The sequence below is a fragment of the Salmo trutta genome, chromosome 9 (genome assembly GCF_901001165.1).
Source record: "Salmo trutta chromosome 9, fSalTru1.1, whole genome shotgun sequence".
Lineage (NCBI taxonomy): Eukaryota > Metazoa > Chordata > Actinopteri > Salmoniformes > Salmonidae > Salmo > Salmo trutta.
The window spans coordinates 20,559,911-20,579,369 of NC_042965.1; the positions used below are offsets into that span (position 1 = coordinate 20,559,911).

Genomic DNA, 19,459 nt, shown 5'->3' on the forward strand with positions numbered 1-19,459 from the left:
TTTGCTTGGGTGTGAGCTGCCTTAAAGTGTGGTCGACTCTGCCCATGTCCCCTTTCAGAAACTGTATTATTTGCCTGTTTTGGTACAGATATGACTTTTTTCCATCCACATGTGACCATTCTCCACAAACAAGAATAAAAAAGTGAATATCTCTCCCGGCAGACTGTGTGCTCTTCCTGCTCTCCAGCACCGACTCTTGTGGCTGCAGCACTACTGACCTCCAGGAGATGGATGTGGCGGTCTGGAGTCACAAATACACCTCCTTGGGAGTGTTAAAGTGTATGAATGAACTAGATGTGACTACAGAGGTGTGTGAGCCAACTTCTTCAAGAGGAGAGAAAATAGTCATTTAGACTTAGAACAGTGAACATTTCCACAGCTGTCTTTGACATGTTTTTATTTTCTCCATTCAAAACCAGTCCAGGAATGGCATTGTATATTTACCATGTCATCCATATGTCCAACATCAGAGCCTTCACATGTACCTCATGGGGGTAAGGAGAAAAAGACAGTATGATAGAGGCACAAATATAAGTAAAACATTGACAAACACTGCTAGATGCCTATATCTCATAGATAATCTCTGACCTGAAAATCCACAGCAACCATACAGTGTGGCAGAATAAGATGGTGCAAATCAACTGATGCTACCTTGTTAGTCAGGCAGTTACCCATCTATTATCTATGCAGACTGAACACACCAGGGTTGTACTCACTACTCCACATCGCAGCAAAATGTGTTTCTTATTGTCCAGGTAGTTCCTCCCCGTTTCCTTCCATTTGGTTTCAAGACCCAGTACCTTCAAAATGAATGCCATTTATTAGGCTTCAGAGTCACACAAACGCTCCCCAACACGTAGAATAACGAAAGAGATGAACACAAACACAAACTAGCCAACAACAGACCATTGCAGAATAAACCACAAAAAAGCAGTCCATTTTGTGTTGAAATTTATTAGGTATTCAATACATTCTGTAGACTTTCTGTGGCACAAAAATCAACAGACAGAAAAGGCTAAACAAAATGATGTCATACATTCACTACCATGTCCCCTGAATTTCAACAGATGATCCGAAACATTTAAAAGCATTTTTTTTTATTCTTGTAGAAATGTAACAGTATATTTAATAAATCATGATCATACTGTACAGTTTTTCTTGTAAAGACTATCTCCACTCTGTCCTTTCCCCACGTCATTGTCTCTACAGTACAAATCGTAAACCACTGTCCTCTGATACACAAGCTGGGTTGCATCATAAGTTATAAGCGTACTATTCAATACAAACAAGAGGTTGTAGACAGACCTTAAGGCATGAATCATATTCAACACTCCTCTTACTATTTGCATTCAAAGAAAGTCTGTAACTGATGGGAAATCTGGACTTTATCAGTCCCATTATGGCCTTGACTTTTCATGTCCTGTCAGTGACTGACATGGGTACTCATGATATATTCTCTCAGTTACGGGGTACAGGAGAGTTCAGCCATCTTAGTTGTCTATCCGCTGGTGAGTTAGTATTGCCCCTCGGAAGTGTGGGGTTGAGCTAGGGTGGAACAACGCATGTAAACAAATGACGTCGCCCAGTTCCATTCATACTCTTTGGGTGAGCACTAAACCCAGAACTGAGAAGATTCTCACAATCCCCCTGAGAGGCTTACACAATATAAAAATATAATATCAATACTGAGCTCTTCAGAAAAAATATTCCATCGGTCTTGGCAGCAAGCACGTCAGTTTATAAAAAGAGGCTGAACGGCTGAGGTTGAATGACAAGCTAAGATACACATGATTATTTATTGTCCCACAAGCACGCCGACATACACACACTAACATGAAGGCACTTATGTGCTTAAACACACAGAGCAGCATTCAGGCTTTAGCATGGCACTGTCTGACTGGCTTGCTGCTGGGGAGTCATGTCTACATCAGTACAGTACCACTGCAGGGAGTAATCACCCCACCACAGCCCAACAGAACAAACATACAGTACATTAGTGCCATATGTAAAAGGACCTTGAGAACATAGTGAGGTTCAGTTAAACTAGAGGTCATAAAGTCATTGCAAACCGATCAAGCCTAATCTAACCCCCTCTCTACGATGGATGAATACCCTGCTGAGCAGTGTCCTAGTAGTAAAGCCTAACCCCCTCTCTACGATGGATGAATACCCTGCTGAGCAGTGTCCTAGTAGTAAAGCCTAACCCCCTCTCTACGATGGATGAATACCCTGCTGAGCAGTGTCCTAGTAGTAAAGCCTAACCCCCTCTCTACGATGGATGAATACCCTGCTGAGCAGTGTCCTAGTAGTAAAGCCTAAAAGACCAACTGGTGCCAGTGTGGAGCCAGAAGGAAAGGCATGGTGGTTTAGTAAGGCACAGCGTGGTGCTGAGTGGGAAGGGCTGAGTAGAGAGTGAAGCTGCTCGCTCTGTAAACAGGCCCAGTCAGGAGAGGCCTGGTATGGGCCGGGGTAGTGGCCTGGTGTGGGTTAGGGTGGTGCTGGGTGTCTGTCTACCTGCTGCCCATGCTCAGCAGGATACGACAAGCAGTAGAATTCCATCCCAGAGAACCACAGGAATAAGGCAGGCAGGCTACTGGTGGTGTGGTGGGGAGCAGGGTGGTGTGAGCAGGGCGTGACAGAGACTGGAGGTGTGTAGCACCATCTGTGACTGTTTTTCAGTGCGGTTTCTCTCTGGGGCCATCCGCTAGGGAGGAGCAGCGTGAGTATGGGGAGTGTGGGAAAAACAGTGAGAGCACCCAACACTCCAACAACAGACACTTCCCTTCAGTTGAAGGAGCCTGCACAGATCTGCCCAGCGTGAGCTCAGGCCAGATCAGTCACCGCAAAGGCATTCACACCTGTGAGAGTGTGTGCGTGCTTGTGTTTGCGTGTGCATGTTTGCACGAGTGTGTGTTTGTGTTCATTTGCATTGGAGTGAGAGTGAAATACCTGTGTGGACAAGATTGTTGGCGTTAATAAGAAGCAGTGCAGAGAGAGGGGGAGAGATTAGGATAGGCACAGGCGCCAAGGGTGTCAGTAATCTCTTAATGAATGCCATGGCAGGAAGGGACATGTAAATGGAAAAAAAAAAAAAACTGACAGGCTCTCTCTCGCCAGCTAACAGAAAACCACAGAGTTATGAACAGCTAGAAGAGGACTGAGGAGAGAAAGGACATTGTCTTGAAAGGAATGATCTGGAGGAAATATTCACAAATACAAAGGAAAACTAAAACTGGCAAAGGCAACAGGCCACTGAGGAACGATCCTCTTTGACTAGAATCGCAAACTACTTAGACCAACATCTGCCATAATGCAATCAGGCCAATTAAATGCTTAAAAAATATTCATCTCTATATCAACAACCAAGCAGACCTCTAACCATCTATCAAGAGAAGATATAGGGACTAGTCTTTCAACAACATGGAGGTGGTAGCTGGCTTTACGGAGGGCATTGTTGCTTGATATCGTTTTTAGCCTAGGAGATAAAAATGAACTGGAGCTTTATCAGCTAGGATCGTGTCACTTTCAACAAATTAATTATTCTGTGGATAGAATGTCTATGATTGGGTGCCGGCAGGTCAGGGTGCTGGTCTATTGATCAAGTGGAGCAGAGCCCTCATCCTCCACATCCTGAATCAGTAAGGTAAAGGTGGAACGCAGGGAGCCCGCTTCGCATTCTTCATCATCACCACCTTCAGTCTTCATCGCTGTCGTTGTTCAAAACCCTCCTCCGTCTCATTCAGCATCGGCAGCACTGGTTCCCCGTACATTACCGTGTTTGCGAAGCTGAGGCGGAGGAAATGGGAGTGGGGAATGGGAAGAAATAAACAGACATCTATTACATCTCTACAGAGCCCAAACAAGTGGAGGCAGGTTCTGTGAGAGCATGCGTCAACAAGTGGAATTTTGCAAGGAGAAAGGGTGTTTGTAACTGTGAGAAATTGGGATGGATGTGGCTGAGAACGCCCATCATTCTGTTCACTGACAAACATTAAGCTCCTTAGTCTGCATTAAGAATATCTCTGAAAAATGTACACGTTTCCCTTTGCAAACTGAAAACTGTTTTTTTCTCCAGGAGAACATCTCTAAAATGGTTTGTATCAAGCCCTTGTTTGTCTTGTAGGTAGATCAAGTCATTGTTTTAGGTCCTCACACCGTAAGGCTTTAGAAAGTCAATTAGTGGCTGAATCTGATAGCAGAATACCTTAATGGAACAGTCAAACCACACACTGGCCCTAAACAGAGGACTAGACATATGATGAAATGTGCATGAGGATTCTACCTACCACTTCTCCATCCTTTCTTCCCTCCCTCCCTCTTTCTCAATCACAGCACAGGCTCCTTTTCAACTGCAGAATTCCATTTGTATGTTAATGAGGCAAAGGAAGCCATGTTGAAGGGTTTTTCTCCCCCACCCTCCATCCCCAGCACCTCCCGTCTCCCGCCACCAGCCACCCCGTGTTAGCCCACAAGCAGACAGACAGGCCTGTTAGTGCATCATCTCCAAACCATGGTGTTTCACTCACACAGTGTAGTCCAACCACAACACTTTTGGTCTAAGATCCTGATACACTATTACTACACAACCTTTGCTTGAGCCTCGTTCACCTGAAGCACATGTTCAAAAGTCTGTATATAACCTAAAAAGTCTGTATATAATCTAAAAGGTCTGTATATAACCTAAAAAGTCTGTATATAACCTAAAAAGCTTCTCAGCAATTGAGCTGGATCATCAACAGGAGCTGGGAGTCTTTTGTTGTGGAACTGGTAAAGAGTAGAAACTCTATGCTAGTCGTTATAATGGTATTCCACTCCTACATATGGGTGCTGTCCTCTGGAGCCTTACAGTACTGGCAAAGTGTGACCCTGGCGACCCCTCAGCTCTGCGGCCCAGGCTAAGCACTCCTCCATGCCGAGGGCCTCTTTGATGGCACCCGCCCGTTTACTTACTCCAGGGGAAAATGGGAAACACATGCAGGACTGGGCGAGATGTAGAGGAAGAAACAGAGCTCCAAATGCTCAGAATTGGTGCCAGGCCAGGAATGCTCGAGCCTGGCCAACTTTGGCCAGTCCGGCCCAGATTCCTCTATTTTTTCGCCATGTACGGCCAAAAGCGCTCACATTGATATTTCGAGTGGGGCTGAGAAGGAGCCAGTAGTAAGGCCTTACTGAGAATGTACTACACAGACAAATGAGTGTGCCAGAATAAGCAGTTTTTTTTGTGTTCGTTCTCCATATTCTTTACGGCGTTTTTTGGACTACAGATACAAGGCCAGAAACCAGTGCTGACTTTTTTTTGTATGGCTTTGACTGGCTGCCAAAGCCTGTTTAAAACCTGCTCTCTTGCCTTGGTTCTGAGAACAGGCTGCACAGATGTCTGCCCTCACATGGGGAGATTGAGTAGGCACTTACACACTGTCCAAGGCAGAGAGCTTTTCGCCATGTCAGCAATACACTTAACGATCTGGCAAATGCTTCATATTTCTCTGAGATCTGGTGTTATTGATTAACTAATACAGTCAGAGTTATGGAAGTTCACGTGAGTAGAACACGCATACATACACACTCACACAAACGGTGGCCAATAAAACCTTGTTATGCTCTAACACCACTGTATAAGGAGTGAAAGCAGTGTAGCCATGCAGCAATACAAAGATAACCCAGTGGGAGAAGACAGACAAGGAATCCATGAGAGTTGGTGGAGGAGGAACTAACATGGCTGCTGTCGGTTCAACTCCTCCACCAGTTGCACTTACACAGTCTCCCTCAGACCTACACCTGGGGCAGCTACTCGTCTGAAGCCTTCGTGCCTCGCACAGAGCCCTTTCTACGCATCTAGATGTAAAATCAGAATCAGGGAGGCCTGTCAGAGCAGAGTTTGAGATTGGGGGGAAGGGAAGGGAGGAGCAGGTTCCCACACAAGTTACATGTCTAATGTCTACGACTTTTTAATGACTTGAATGGATGAAAGTATAGTTTAAATTGGTAATATTTATATGATCTAATAAACACTCAAAATGGACCAACACCATGCCGGTTCCAAAAGGGAGTGGTAGGCTATATTTAAAAATCACCATTATTTCTCATCACAGTTGAGACAGAAAATGTGTTTGAAAATAACACATTTCACAGTTTTTCCAGAATAAACAATGTGTGGGAACTCTTGGAGGGGGGTTAACAGGGAAAATTACAGACAGACAGGAAGGAGAAGGGGGCAGCAAATGACAGGAATATTGAATTCCAGAACCATATCTTTGGGCCAGCAGTGTTTGTACACAGTGTTTGTACATGGTAAAAAAGGGGTATCAGTAGGGGGCAGGTACACAAGAAGACATGTTTGTAATCAACATTCATTAAAGGTCCAATGCAGCGATTTTTATGCCAATATCAAATAATTTCTGTGTAACAATTATGTACCTTACTGTGATTTTCTATTGAAAGTGTCAACAACAACAAAAAAATTATTAGCAAAGTTCAATTTCTTAAGCTAGAATTTTGCTAGGGCTGCTGAGTGGTCTGAGTTGAAATGGGAAAACAGTTATTTGCAGATATTTGGAACGCTTTCTTATTGGTCTCAGTGTGGAAATATATATATATATATATATATATATATATATATATAAAATAAACACAGGAAAATCACATTTTTGACTGCACATGTAAAGAAAATATGGTCATTAAATGAATCAGGAAAGAGCGAAAACAGTCATGTAACTTTTGCAATATTATGACAAGCAGCAAATGAATTCATAAATGTGACATACAGTGCATTCAGAAAGTATTCAGACCTTTTGACTTTTTCCACATTTTGATACGTTACAGCCTTATTCTAAAATTGATTAAAATAAATGTCTTTACCCCTCCATCTACACACATAATAAGAAAGCAAAAACAGGTTCAGAAATTTTTGCCATTGTATCAAAACTAAAATGTCACATTTACATAAGTATCCAGATCCTTTACAGTACTTTGTTGAAGCACCTTTGACAGCGATTACAGCCTTGAGTATGACGCTACAAGCTCCTGCGTTGTCTTGGTTGTGTGCTTAGGGTTGTTGTCCTGTTGGAAGGTGAACCTTCACCCCAGTCTGAGGTCCTGAGCAGGTTTTCATCAAGGATCTCGCTGTACTTTGCTCTGGTCATCTTTCCCTCAATCCTGACTAGTTTCCCAGTCCATGCCGTTGAAAAACACCCCCACAGCATGCTGCCACCACCACCATGCTTCACTTGGCATTCAGGCCTTAAGAGTTCAATCTTTGTTTCATCAGACCAGAGAATCACGTTTCTCATGGTCTGAGAGTCCTTTAGGTGGCTTTTGGCAAACTCTGTGCCTCGACACAATCCTGTCTCGGGGGGCTAGGGACAATTCCTTCGACCTCATGGCTTGGTTTTTGCTCTGCGCTGTCAACTGTGGGACCTTATATAGACAGGTGTGTGCCTTTCCAAATCATGTCCAATCAATTGAATTTACCACAGGTGGACTCCAATCAAGTTGTAGAAACATCTCAAGGATGATCAATGGAAACAGGATGCACCTGAGCTCAATTTCGAGTCTCATAGCAAAGGGTCTGAATACTTATGCAAATAAGTTTTTTCTTTTTAATACATTTGCAGAAATGTCTAAAAACCTGTTCCGTTTTGTCATTATGGGGTATTGTGTGAAGATTTATGAGGAAAAACAAATGCAATCTCTTTTAGAATAAGTCTGTAACGTAACAAAATGTTGAAAGAGGGAAGGGGTCTGAATACTTACGAATGCACTGTAAGATGGGGGAAAATGGCATCATAAAGATCATACATGGTTTTAGTTTGTCATAAAAACATGAAAAGCTGATTTATTTACAGCAGTGTAAGCGAGGGGATCATTGATTTGACATATTGAAATAGATAAACAGGGTGTAAGAATAATAATCAGAATTTGACTGGGGAAAAAGCATCTAGGGAGAGATAAGAATTAAGAGTGAATGTTGTGGGTTTCAGCACCACTAAAAACCACGAATGAAGAAGAGGCCAACCAGCATCACTCCCAGAGGTCCAACTGGGAGATATCTGATGACTATTCTAATAAGCTTCCAAACATCACTCCTCTGTCTCTCTCAGAGGGATGACACCACAGACAGACCAAGACAGCCTGCTACCCAACCATGGTCAAGACCAAGGTTGCAAAATTCCAGGAACATTCAATAAATTCCCTGGTTTTCCAGAAACCCTGGTTGAAGGATTCCAGATTTCCTGCTTATTCCGTGAATCTTCCAACTGGGATTTCGGGAAAACCAGTGCATTTATTGAAGGCAAACACCACTCCCACACTGCACAGTATGCTGGGATCTGCCACCATGACAATGCTAAAGAGATGATGCCTAAAACGGCACACTCGCTCTAAAAGGTTTTGAGCGTTGTATGCCCTGGTAAGTATTGAACGCTCCTCCTGTTGGTAGTCATATATACACATGTTCCTCTACATACCTCCTCCAGCTCCTTTTGTGTCTCCGCCTCCATCCGCCTGATGTCTTCCATAGTCAGCTCCACCCACTTGTCGATCCAACAGAACAGCTGGCGATGGAAGTTAGTGAAGATACGCTTCTCTTGCTGGAGGAAAGAAGGACATGTAAAGAGGCATTTAAAGGGAAAGAAAGCAAGATTACAAGGAAAAGGGAAGAATGTGTCAGATAGTGAAAGAATAAAAGGATGGGACGAAGAAAACAACATCCTTACCTTGTGAATAAAGCTCTCCACCTTGTTCTGCAGGCCCCACCACTTGAACTTGACCGTGACCAGTTTGTAGGCACACATCCTCGGGCAGTCAGCCTTACTAACCAGCTCCTTCTGTTAGTAGCAACATAACAGGAGAACAGACACTGAGCAAACACTGTACAGCAGGAAGACACACTCAATCATCCATCACTAAATCATTTACGCTGACACATGATATTACAAAACTGTGAATATGCAAATAGGCAAAGTTTATGCAAACTTTCCAATAATGGAACTCTCAATGAGAAGAAAGCAGAATGTGATTTGAGAATTTTTTTTTATCGGTTTAGACCAATCACAGCAGTATTCCAACCACTAAAATGTCATTAATACATAATGCTTTGGAAACGAAGCCTGCTAAAATAATTATCGATATGAGAATATGCAGTAGATGGATAAAAGTCCTCTCATCTACAAAACAGTTTTAAATCCATCTGTAGCTTGTACTCTGTCTCCCTGAGAGGAAGAGGAGAGAGCGATGAGGAGGGCGAGAGAGCAAAGTGGATAAACTCCAGATGAAGGGACCATTTCTCTCGCTCCACCCTGACAGTGACACTGTTCCCGTACAGGCAGGCCTTTTGTGGCTGGGACGCCGTTATCGCATCACGCAGCGATAAGAGAGTCTCGGCACAAAGCCGGTTCCAATATTAACACCCAGGACCTGCTTGCCCCCAGAACACACCATCCCAGAACACACCACCCCAGAACACCTGTTTAATTAATCACTTCATTCTAGTGCTGCACACAGGGAGAAATGCCTCAGAACTGCCGCAATCACCCACATCCCATCACTGTTTGATGCTCCCATCACGGAAGGAAGAGGAGAGGGAGAGAGAGAGGGGAAGGAAGAGGAGAGGGAGAGAGAGAGGGGAAGGAAGAGGAGAGGGAGAGAGAGAGGGGAATGAAGAGGAGAGGGAGAGAGGGGAAGGAAGGAGAGGGAGGGAGGGGGGAATGAAGAGGAGAGGGAGAGAGAGAGGGGAAGGAAGGAGAGGGAGGGAGGGGGGGAATGAAGAGGAGAGGGAGAGAGAGAGGGGAAGGAAGGAGAGGGAGGGAGGGGGGAATGAAGAGGAGAGGGAGAGAGAGAGGGGAAGGAAGGAGAGGGAGGGAGGGGGGAATGAAGAGGAGAGGGAGAGAGAGAGGGGAAGGAAGGAGAGGGAGGGAGGGGGGAATGAAGAGGAGAGGGAGAGAGAGAGGGGAAGGAAGGAGAGGGAGGGAATGAAAAACATTCCACATACGCATAGGGTTTAGCTAAAGTTGTCACTGCTAAAAGAACTTCGGATAAAACGGATCCCACATCAAAACACTTACGGTGACATTTCTTCACACCGTCTCTTGTCGCCCTGCTCAAAGGAGCGGGAGATTTCAGAAATACAAAGTGTGACGATAGGTGTGCATGCAGTGATAGACTTTTACTGCTCTGAGAAGCTGGCACCAGTTGTTTTCTCTTATGTTACTTTAGCTATGATTTTTTTTCCCTTCTAATTTCTTTCCCCAAAATAAGTGTTTCCATGTCCAAGGCTGGGGGAAAATTATCTAATTAAAAACCCATAATAAAAAGTTTATATTATTTATTCAGACTTCATAAAGCTGTTCAGCAGTCTTTAATCTGTGCGTCGTCACAGTACAGGGAAACTTTCATACGGTGAACTCTGAGGGCTCTTTTGCTGGGTGGAGATTCTAACTTGTCTGCCATTAAACAGAGTGATCCCGGGCCTGTTTGTACGGCTGTAGATGAGGGGTTAGGGACGAGACCACTAGTGTCTCTGGATGAGCCGTTTTCATTGCCTCTCACTTTTTACAAACAAATACCTCCCAGACTCATTTTACTGAACTGTTCCTAGCTCAAACTAAGATACCACACACAAACCCCGGAGAAGACAGCCCCGTACATACACACCCTCTCCTGGCTGGCTTAAAAGAGAAGGTATGAGGATGTGGGCAGGGCTGAGACAGGAGGGCCTAATCTGACCTGATCCCTTGTGATTTCTATTAGGTCCAATTAGAGCAGGAGAGCGGTGATTTGTCTTCATCAAACTGCAGCCTACAGCTCTGCCGCTCAGCCCTCCCTCTTCTCCGCCCCGTCTGAGGGACTCCTTCTGTCTCACACACACACACACACACACACACACACACACACACACGCTTGTCCAATACTAGCCATACACTCCGTGGCCAATTTATTACCCCGTTTGTGAAAATGATTTGCTCCTAAAGCCAGTGAGTCACGTCGGATGCTATATATAAAGGAGGCAGACAGGCATTGAGGCTTTGAGTTACTGTTCGATTGAACGTTAGAATGGGCAAAACAAGTGACCTTAGTGGATTTGAACATGGTATGATCGTCGGTGCCGGTTCCAGTAGCTCAGAAACAGCCGGGCTCCTGGGCTTTTCACGCACAACAGTGTCTAGTGTTTACAGAGAATGGTGTGAAAGAAAAAACATCCAGTCAGCAGCAGTCCTGTGGGTGAAAACAGCTGGTTGATGAGAAAGGCAAGAATCATGCAAGCTAACAGGAGGCCCACAAACAGACAACGGTGCAGTACAACAGTGGTGAGCAGAACAGCATCTCAGAACGCACAACTCGTCGGTCCTTGTCACGGATGGGTTATTGCAGCAGACGACCACACCAGGTTCCACTTCTATCAGCTAAAAACAAGAAGAAGCGGCTCCAGTGGGCACGTGATCACCAACACTGGACAATTGAGGAGTAGAAAAACATCACCTGGTCCAATGAATCCCGGTTCCTGTTCTGTCATGCTGGTGGCAGAGTCAGAATTTGGCGTAAGCAACATGAGTCCATAGCCCCATCCTGCCTGGTGTCAACGGTACAGGCTGGTAGCAGTGGTGTAATGGTGTGAGGAATGTTTTCCTGGCACACGTTAGATCCCTTGATACCAATAGATCAACATTTGAACGCCACACCTTGTAGAATCCGTGCCCCCAAGAATTTAGGCTGTTCTGAAGGCAAAGGGGGTCCGACCCGGTACTAGATGGGGGCACCTAATAAACTGGCCATGAATGTATTGTGCCACGAGTATACCACCCCAAAAAAAATCCATATTCATTTTGGTAAAATTATTTAAAAGTGTTACATTTAAGGGTTGAAGCCGGTTCAGGGAACAGAACCGAAAACCGGACTATTTATTGGAGGAAAACCTGAAAACCTTTTTTTTGATGAACAGTCAGAACCGGGAATGATAGTGAGACAGATTATTTTAAAAGCATGGGACATGGTTAATAACGTTCTGAACTTTATTTTGCTGATTAGAACAGTGGAACAGAACACAATTATGTTTCTGTTCAGAACGAAACGACTGGAAATTAATTTAGGATCCAACCCGTGGCTCTTTCCCCTCTAACCCAGAGTGTTTCAGTGAGAGAGGTGTACCTTCCAATTAGGTCCCAGGGGCCCTCTACCAGTCTTAGCTGACTTGAACAGAGACGGATCCTCCTCTGCCTTGTAGTCCTGGAAGAGAAGGATAACAGTTAAGACTAATAAATCAGAACAAAACAAACAATTCCAACACATCTGCATTCAACATTAGTGATAGAGGGCCCTTTAACCCCTCTAGCCCATGTGTCTGTTGGGTGTCTGTGAGCACTGGCCCTGCACTAATGCTGACCGCCCTCTGGGCAAAGGGGCAAGGGGAGGCCCTGCCATGGTAGTTTCCCAGGCTAGGTTTGCCCCCCACAACTATGCCTGGCAGCCTCTTTGTTCTGGCCCCTGGATGCAACACCAAAGCCCAGCCCTGTGCCCTGCCCAGTTCATGACCTGCACCCTGTCTGGGCTGAGCTGGGTAGGGTCTGGCGTAAGGGATGGGGAGACTGTCAGGTTGGAAGTTGTTGATGCCACCAGCAAATGGCTGTGCTGAGATTACAGATGGCAGGAGGACGCTGGCTGATACCAGTGTGCGTGAGTGTGTACGCATGATTGCATGTAGGGCAGCTGCCTGCCGACAGCAGATGACCTAGTGGCCCTTGTCTGACTCCTCCTTCAAATCAGGGCCAGGCTGAGGAGAGACTGCTCCTAGGCACAGGGCTATCCTACTCACGTCTTTGTGACACAATGTGTATCATGATGCTGGGGGCACAGTTGCACTACTTCACCAAAACACAAGCACTAAACCGATTCACTACCACAGCCAAACATACAGTTCTAACTAACTCACTAGTGCAGCAGGAGAGTAGATTCACACACTCCAGTAGCATAATGCACAAGCAGAACACACACACACACACACACACACACGTGTTGTTACGATACCAGAATCTTGACTTCGATACTGATACCAGGTTTAGTACCACGATACTCAATAACATCCCAATACTCAATAAAACGATTCCACGGCACAAAAACTAGGCATATTAGCTAATGCTGCAGAATGGCACTTGATGCAGACAGGAACTCAGCTACCTCTCAGTTCAATCGTTTGAGTTCAATATTATTTGAAATGTTTTATGTCAGACTTTTTCAGACAGCCATATTAAAAGGAAAACTCTACCCAAAAAACATAATTTTGGTATTTGTTTCATTAGTACATTGTTGACATGTCATGTTTTGCACATCAGTAATCAAGTTTAAGATATGATGCATATTGATGCAAAACGCATTATAGTGGCCAGATTTCTCTATTGTGAAAGATACATATCATGAAATCTTGGGTGGAGTTTTTCTTTAAATTAACCAAGTTGACTGTTTTTACCAATCATTTATTTGAATGGTACATCTAGATTTATCCAGTTTATCAATAGAGATGTACCCTAGGCCTATTGACAGTACAGGTGAATGCATATTCAATAGGAGTGTGTGCATGCATTGAGTTATTGAGCTTGTTTTGGCTGATTTCGTGGAGCTACAGATGACAAACAATATGTTTCCGTTCCATGAGGGACTTCATTTTATTTTACTGATCAACATCTGCATAGTGGTAGCTTCTTCTTTAAAAGTGTGACTCTTTTTAACCAGCGATAACTATATGTACGAGCTAAGAGTGGTGCGGCCTGTCGGAACCCCAAGTTAGCGGAGGCTATACGTTTTCGGCTGAGGGAGAGACGTGAGGGAGTGAATACGTTTTTGGTGGCAATCAGCTTTGAAATCAGAATATTTCACCAAGAAAGTACTAGGGTAGTGAATTGATGTTAGTTTCAGCGGTAAGCTAGCAAGGAATGTTAGCCTAAAAAACTGGAAGCTAACAGTATCTTATTGCATTGTAAAGTGTTCTAGCCTGTATAGACATTGTTTTGCGAACAGTAATGAAACGCTTCAACATGCCATGTTGCATTATTCAAGTGTATTAACTTCTGCGCAGTATGAGTGAAGAGCGTAACATGATGCAGCCCAGACTCCCAGTGCAGGCTAGCATTGTGTTTGCGGAGCAGGCATGGTGCGCACCATGGGGGGGACATCGGCTGCGCTGATGCAGACTTGATCCGTGAGACACATTTGACAGAAGTATCGAAAGTAACAAATTCTAGTATCGAACCGTTTTTCATCTTCTCGTTTCGGTATACCGTGCAACACACACACACACACACATCTAATGGTCTTACTCTCTTCTGGTTGCATTATTCACTATAAAGAGCTCAGAGAGAGAAGTGCAAAGTCAACTGGTGTGGAAAAAAATTACAAAACAAATAAACAAAACGCCTTTCAAATAAATTACCAACAGCTCAAGGGCCCAGCAATTTTAAATAAATCATGATGCGCCCGCAGCTAAAAGTTGCTTTTCAGGGCTATCAGCCGACAGGAGGGAGCCAAACGAGCAAAAAACGGGAGAAACACAAACACACTTATTCATTAGGCCGTTTTAATGCTGAAAGCTCCTTCACTATAACAATATACTGTGCTGCTTTAATGAGTCTGTGAATCGATGTGCCTGGGCCGAGGAAGAGGAGCTGCTGCTCACTGAAGGGGTGTGTGTGTGTGTGTGTGTCATTGACCAGAGAATGGAGCGCTGTGAGCCTTAATTACACTAACAAACTCATCTGTGGTCCCTTGGGGGCCCAGGTCTTGCAGTCATGCCTGAGGCACAGAGCTGATAGGGCCCTCAGACACAACACTCCTCCAGCAAGGCAAACACATCCGCCTCGTTAGACACCTACCGCAAACACACTGCTGCTACTCAGGCAAATAACCGCATGCACTTCACTTACCAACAGACTCCATGAAATGAGGCAATGCCATGCCAAATAATAGCAATGAACTATCACCATTGGTACAAGGAACCTTTTGGATTTGAAAGGAAGAAACTTCTCCATATTAATTATAATTGCAAAGCTTCCAACGCCATAGTGAATTGAGGGGTTTCAGAACATGCAGAGTAGAAGAAACTCTGCACCATAGTTTCCTTACCTGGTAGGCAGTGCTGGGCGGAATACCGTATTTTACTATATACAGGTATATTTGATGCACGGAACGGTTTGGGTTTTCAGTTTACCTTCTACAGCGGTATTTCAACATATGGTTTGTTAAATGTGATACGCCACTCCCGCGAGTGTCATGTACATTTTTATAGTTTACTCCGTTTGCTACTTGAGTCATCCCTCTCTTCCTGCATGCTGCTTCCCCATGCGCCTCCGACACCAAGCCCTGCCCCCTGTCACTCAAGGAGAGCAAGTTGTTGCTTTTAGTGATGGGAAGTTCAACTCTTTTTACTGACTCGGATCTTTGATCCTATATGTACTCAGTCGGAGCAAACGTAGCTAGCTAACAAAGCCTGGCTCTCAAGAGAAGACAGGCTATGTGCACACTGCCCACAAAAAGGTGGAAACTGAGCTGCACTTCCTAACCTCCTGCCAAATGTATGACTATTAGAGACACGTATTTCCCTCAGATTACACACACCCACAAAGAATTTCAAAACAAACCCAATTTTGATAAACTCCCATATCTATTGGGTGAAATACCAGTGTGCCATCACAGCAGCAGGATTTGTGACCTGTTGCCAAAAGAAAAGGGCAACCAGTGAAGAACAAACACCATTGTACATATAATCCATGTGTTTATTTATTTTCCTTTTTGTACTTTAACTATTTGCACATCTTTACAATACTATATAGACATAATGACATTTGAAGTGTCCTTTGAAACTTGTGAGTGTAATGTTTACTGTTCATTTTTGATTGATTATTTCACCTTTATTTTTACCTTTATATTTTCACTTGCTTTGTCAATGTAAACATGCCAATAAAGCCCTTTGAATTTAATTGATAACGAAAACTCTTATTACATGTAACATCTAATTAGGGTCCACTGGGAAATGTGATCTAAATCGCAATAGGCCTAGATTTTTTGCCCATATCATCAAGCCCTACTATATAAAGCAAACAGAATGGAGAAACTTAGAATGTATGTGTTGCCACCCTAGGGTCAGGCGCCACTGAAAGCATATTTAGAACTTTATTATTCTAAAAATAAATAATAATAATAATAATAATAATAATCATCAATAACTGTCCCAAAAATGTTGGGATAGGATATTTTGGCCATACCACCCAGCCCTACTGGCAGGTGACATGGAATACAACACATCAACTCAGGAAAAAATTACCAGGAATGTGTGTATTTGCCGTTTTTGTGTCAGACCTGAGCATATTCGGCTTGCTTTGCCATGCCCAAGTCTCTCCACATGATGTTGCCAAACAGTACTATCCAGGGCTTTATTGAGTGTGGGACTGTGGCATGACAGCAGTATCAGAGGGGAGTACTCACAGCAGGGGCCACTTGTTCTCCATCTGCAATGTCAATGGGCACCACCTCCACACTCTTCCATGTGGGCGGGTCCAGCTTATGCACCTGCCAATCAAAGCCAGGCATAAGCATGCGAGCTACAATTTAAAAAGGTACACTTCAAACTCGATATTAGCTGATGCTTCATCTGGGACAAAATTCACAGACTTCTCTTTATAAGAATCTCACTGTAAATGCAAACGGTGATTAATCAATCTCATTTTGAATGACAAAGGTACTCACGTTTTCTAATGTGCCAAGGTCAGGTTTGTGCCATGTCTCAATCTTAATGATGAAGTCATCTTTCATATACTCATTCTGGAGGAAGGTGGTGGAAAATGATTACTAAAGCTTAAGGCAATAAAACTCTCTAAAGTACCTAGTAGATTTACATTGCTAGTAATGTCCACAAGAGCGACCTCCTACCCAATAAATATGTACATGCATTGGCTTAATTGCTACATTTCTCATAATTGAAGCAATATGTTGACAAGTTATATTCACAAACACTGACGCACATTCACACAGACGAACTATTCACCCACTCACACGCACAAACTACCATACAACCAGTGAGATAGAAACAGAGGGAGGGTCATTTGAAGCTACTTACCGTTACAACTGGCCCCAGGCGAAGCATGAGAAGACACCAAAGAGAGATTAAATCGTTAGATATCAATCCAAAACAGGAAAAGAACGAACGAATCAAGCAACTCACATAGGGCTGAAGCCAAATAGTCGATGGGTCGATTGGCTTTTTTTTGTCGGGGAGTAGCAAATACATGTTTTTTTTTTATGCCACACGAGACACCCGTCTGATTCCCACCCATCTCAGTGAACTAATCCATTGCGAAGGCTGAGACTAATCCATTGCGGAGGCCGTGTGGATGGCACAGTCCAAGAAGAAGGGGAGTGTGGCTAAAATGCACGTCTCTCTCCAGAATGAGCTCTCTCCCGAATATTTGTGCACATTCATTGTTTCATAACTTCATTGTGTGAATTGTTTGCCTTGATTGTTAGTGTCTATAAAATCCCTATTACATACATCACCAGTAGTGGCCTACATTTACCGTTAATTCCTATCATTTCAAATTTACAATGTTGGTTTAGTAATTTCTGTTAATGCATTCAATATATTATTATTCCAGTCTTTTACCGGTCATTGTCAGAGTGGACACGTTGGTTTGCAGAACCCACAACCTATGCTACACTTGTGAGAAACAACTTTTGGTTTTAAATCATTCCATTACCGGGTGTTGTCAATTTAGTCATTGTCTTTTCTTTGGAGCACTACTGTCAATGTTGAGTAAGGACACACACCTGATTTTGCATAGAAGTCGGCCTATAGGCTACCTGGCCTGTACGCAAACGTAGACATATAAATGTGCTGGGGATCTGATAGTATTTCTGATTGGCTGAACGCACCACCACTAATGAGCTGTGGACCTTCTCAAAGTAATGTTTTCACCTCAAACAGCATGCAAACAAAGTCTATTTTTACATCCATTGAGAATGACAATAGTTCCTCAACGCATTTGAAAAATCTTTCCGGCTCTCTCCCTTTCAATAACCACTCAGCGTGAAAGGGAAAATGTCATGGTCTGATCCAGGTCAATCTGATGAACTCTTATCCCTTGCACAAAATAGCCTACAGCTGTGTCTGTCCTGAGCTCACTGGCGCAAGAAACTGAGGACCCGGAATATTTTATACAAGTTTGCTAATGGGAGCTTGGGCTGGACCCAAGTTGATAGTTGATACAATGTTTCAAGTTTGAGGCAGGCAGGCCATGCGTAGTCAATGTGATTTATAGGATATTTACTTCCTGCGGCTGCAATGTTTTTATTTGTTGGCTTTATGTAGGCTATTTTTACATAGCTGGCAATGGCAATATAAGTTACTTTTTAGGTTTGTAGTATCATTTTCATTTAGATTTGGATAGAATTTTGATTAACCACATGACAATGATTGAGATACGAAGGCGTTATAAACTAAATTGAACTTTTCCACGAAAATGTGCATATAACTGGCACCCAGATCGGTAGAAATTGTAAGATAAATTGGCATTCCATATGAGAAAGGTTGCCAACTCCTTGTGTAGCCTGTTAGGTTAAGGTTTTTCCTCTTCTGGTTATCTTGATCTCTTGCTCCCTCTTGAGTAATTGGTGCTAGCTTCTTTAAACAGCATCAGACAATTATATACAGTAGTTGATTTTATTAAAACACATAAGATGTATATCTATCTATATAAAAATACACATTTAAAAATGTTGACCAATCGATTGATTGAAAGAACACGATTTTCAGTGGACCAAGATTTTTTTTTTTGGTCAGCCCTAAACTCACAAACAAGACCAACAATGAGTCAAATTAAAATGTCTAAATACATAAGGCTGTGGGTCAGAGTGCAGGCAGGACAGGGGAGGGGTGGAGGGAAGTGCCAGGGCAGGAGAGGAGAGAGGAGGAGAAGACTCACTGGTTCGGCAGTAAGGATAAGCGTTCCAGGCCTTTTCATGGAAGACCAGAGAGCCCTCAGGAGCAATCATCTTGACAAATGCAGGGACTTTACTGTGAAAGCCAAGGAGAAGGGAGGAGCATAGATGAATACACACAATCACTAACTCCAGTCATACAGGTTCTAGAGTGGGATATCTTAAACCTACAGTAAGACAGGGATGACTACACTGCCACTTGCTGGCAAGATAGTGATGGTGCACTTGGAACATATTGTGTGTGTGTGAGTGTCTCTTACCTCTTCAGATGGTAGATTTTGTGTGTGTACTGTCCTTTCTCGCCATCCTTCTCATAGGGTTCATTCTTGAGGACCTCAATGCCCTCTCCTCCACCCGTCTCATTCTTACTGGCCACTGCTACGGAGTACAACTGGCCCACTTGATACTGAAACAAACACACACAAGTTAACTTACCATTGAAATACAATAAAAAGAGACTGGCCGATTAATCGGTATCGGCTTTTTT

At 43.6% G+C, this 19,459-nt stretch overlaps 1 protein-coding gene across 2 annotated transcripts in view; it reads right to left on the reverse strand.

Moving 5' to 3' along the window:
- Positions 1–934: 934 nt before the first annotated feature.
- LOC115200142 (phosphatidylinositol transfer protein beta isoform) overlaps positions 935–19,459 on the reverse strand; it is a 40,009-nt gene continuing 21,484 nt past the window's right edge. The window contains exons 3-12 of one of the 2 annotated variants that reach the window (XM_029762921.1): positions 19,233–19,378; positions 18,957–19,048; positions 17,096–17,103; positions 16,726–16,800; positions 16,465–16,548; positions 12,142–12,219; positions 8,715–8,825; positions 8,466–8,588; positions 5,757–5,835; positions 935–3,786 (exon numbers count right to left, since the gene is read on the reverse strand). In XM_029762921.1, coding sequence (XP_029618781.1) covers positions 5,788–5,835; positions 8,466–8,588; positions 8,715–8,825; positions 12,142–12,219; positions 16,465–16,548; positions 16,726–16,800; positions 17,096–17,103; positions 18,957–19,048; positions 19,233–19,378 — 765 coding nt within the window. In that variant the 3' untranslated portion in view covers positions 935–3,786; positions 5,757–5,787. The remainder of the gene's footprint in view (positions 3,787–5,756; positions 5,836–8,465; positions 8,589–8,714; positions 8,826–12,141; positions 12,220–16,464; positions 16,549–16,725; positions 16,801–17,095; positions 17,104–18,956; positions 19,049–19,232; positions 19,379–19,459) is intronic. The other variant, XM_029762920.1, reaches the window with a different exon arrangement.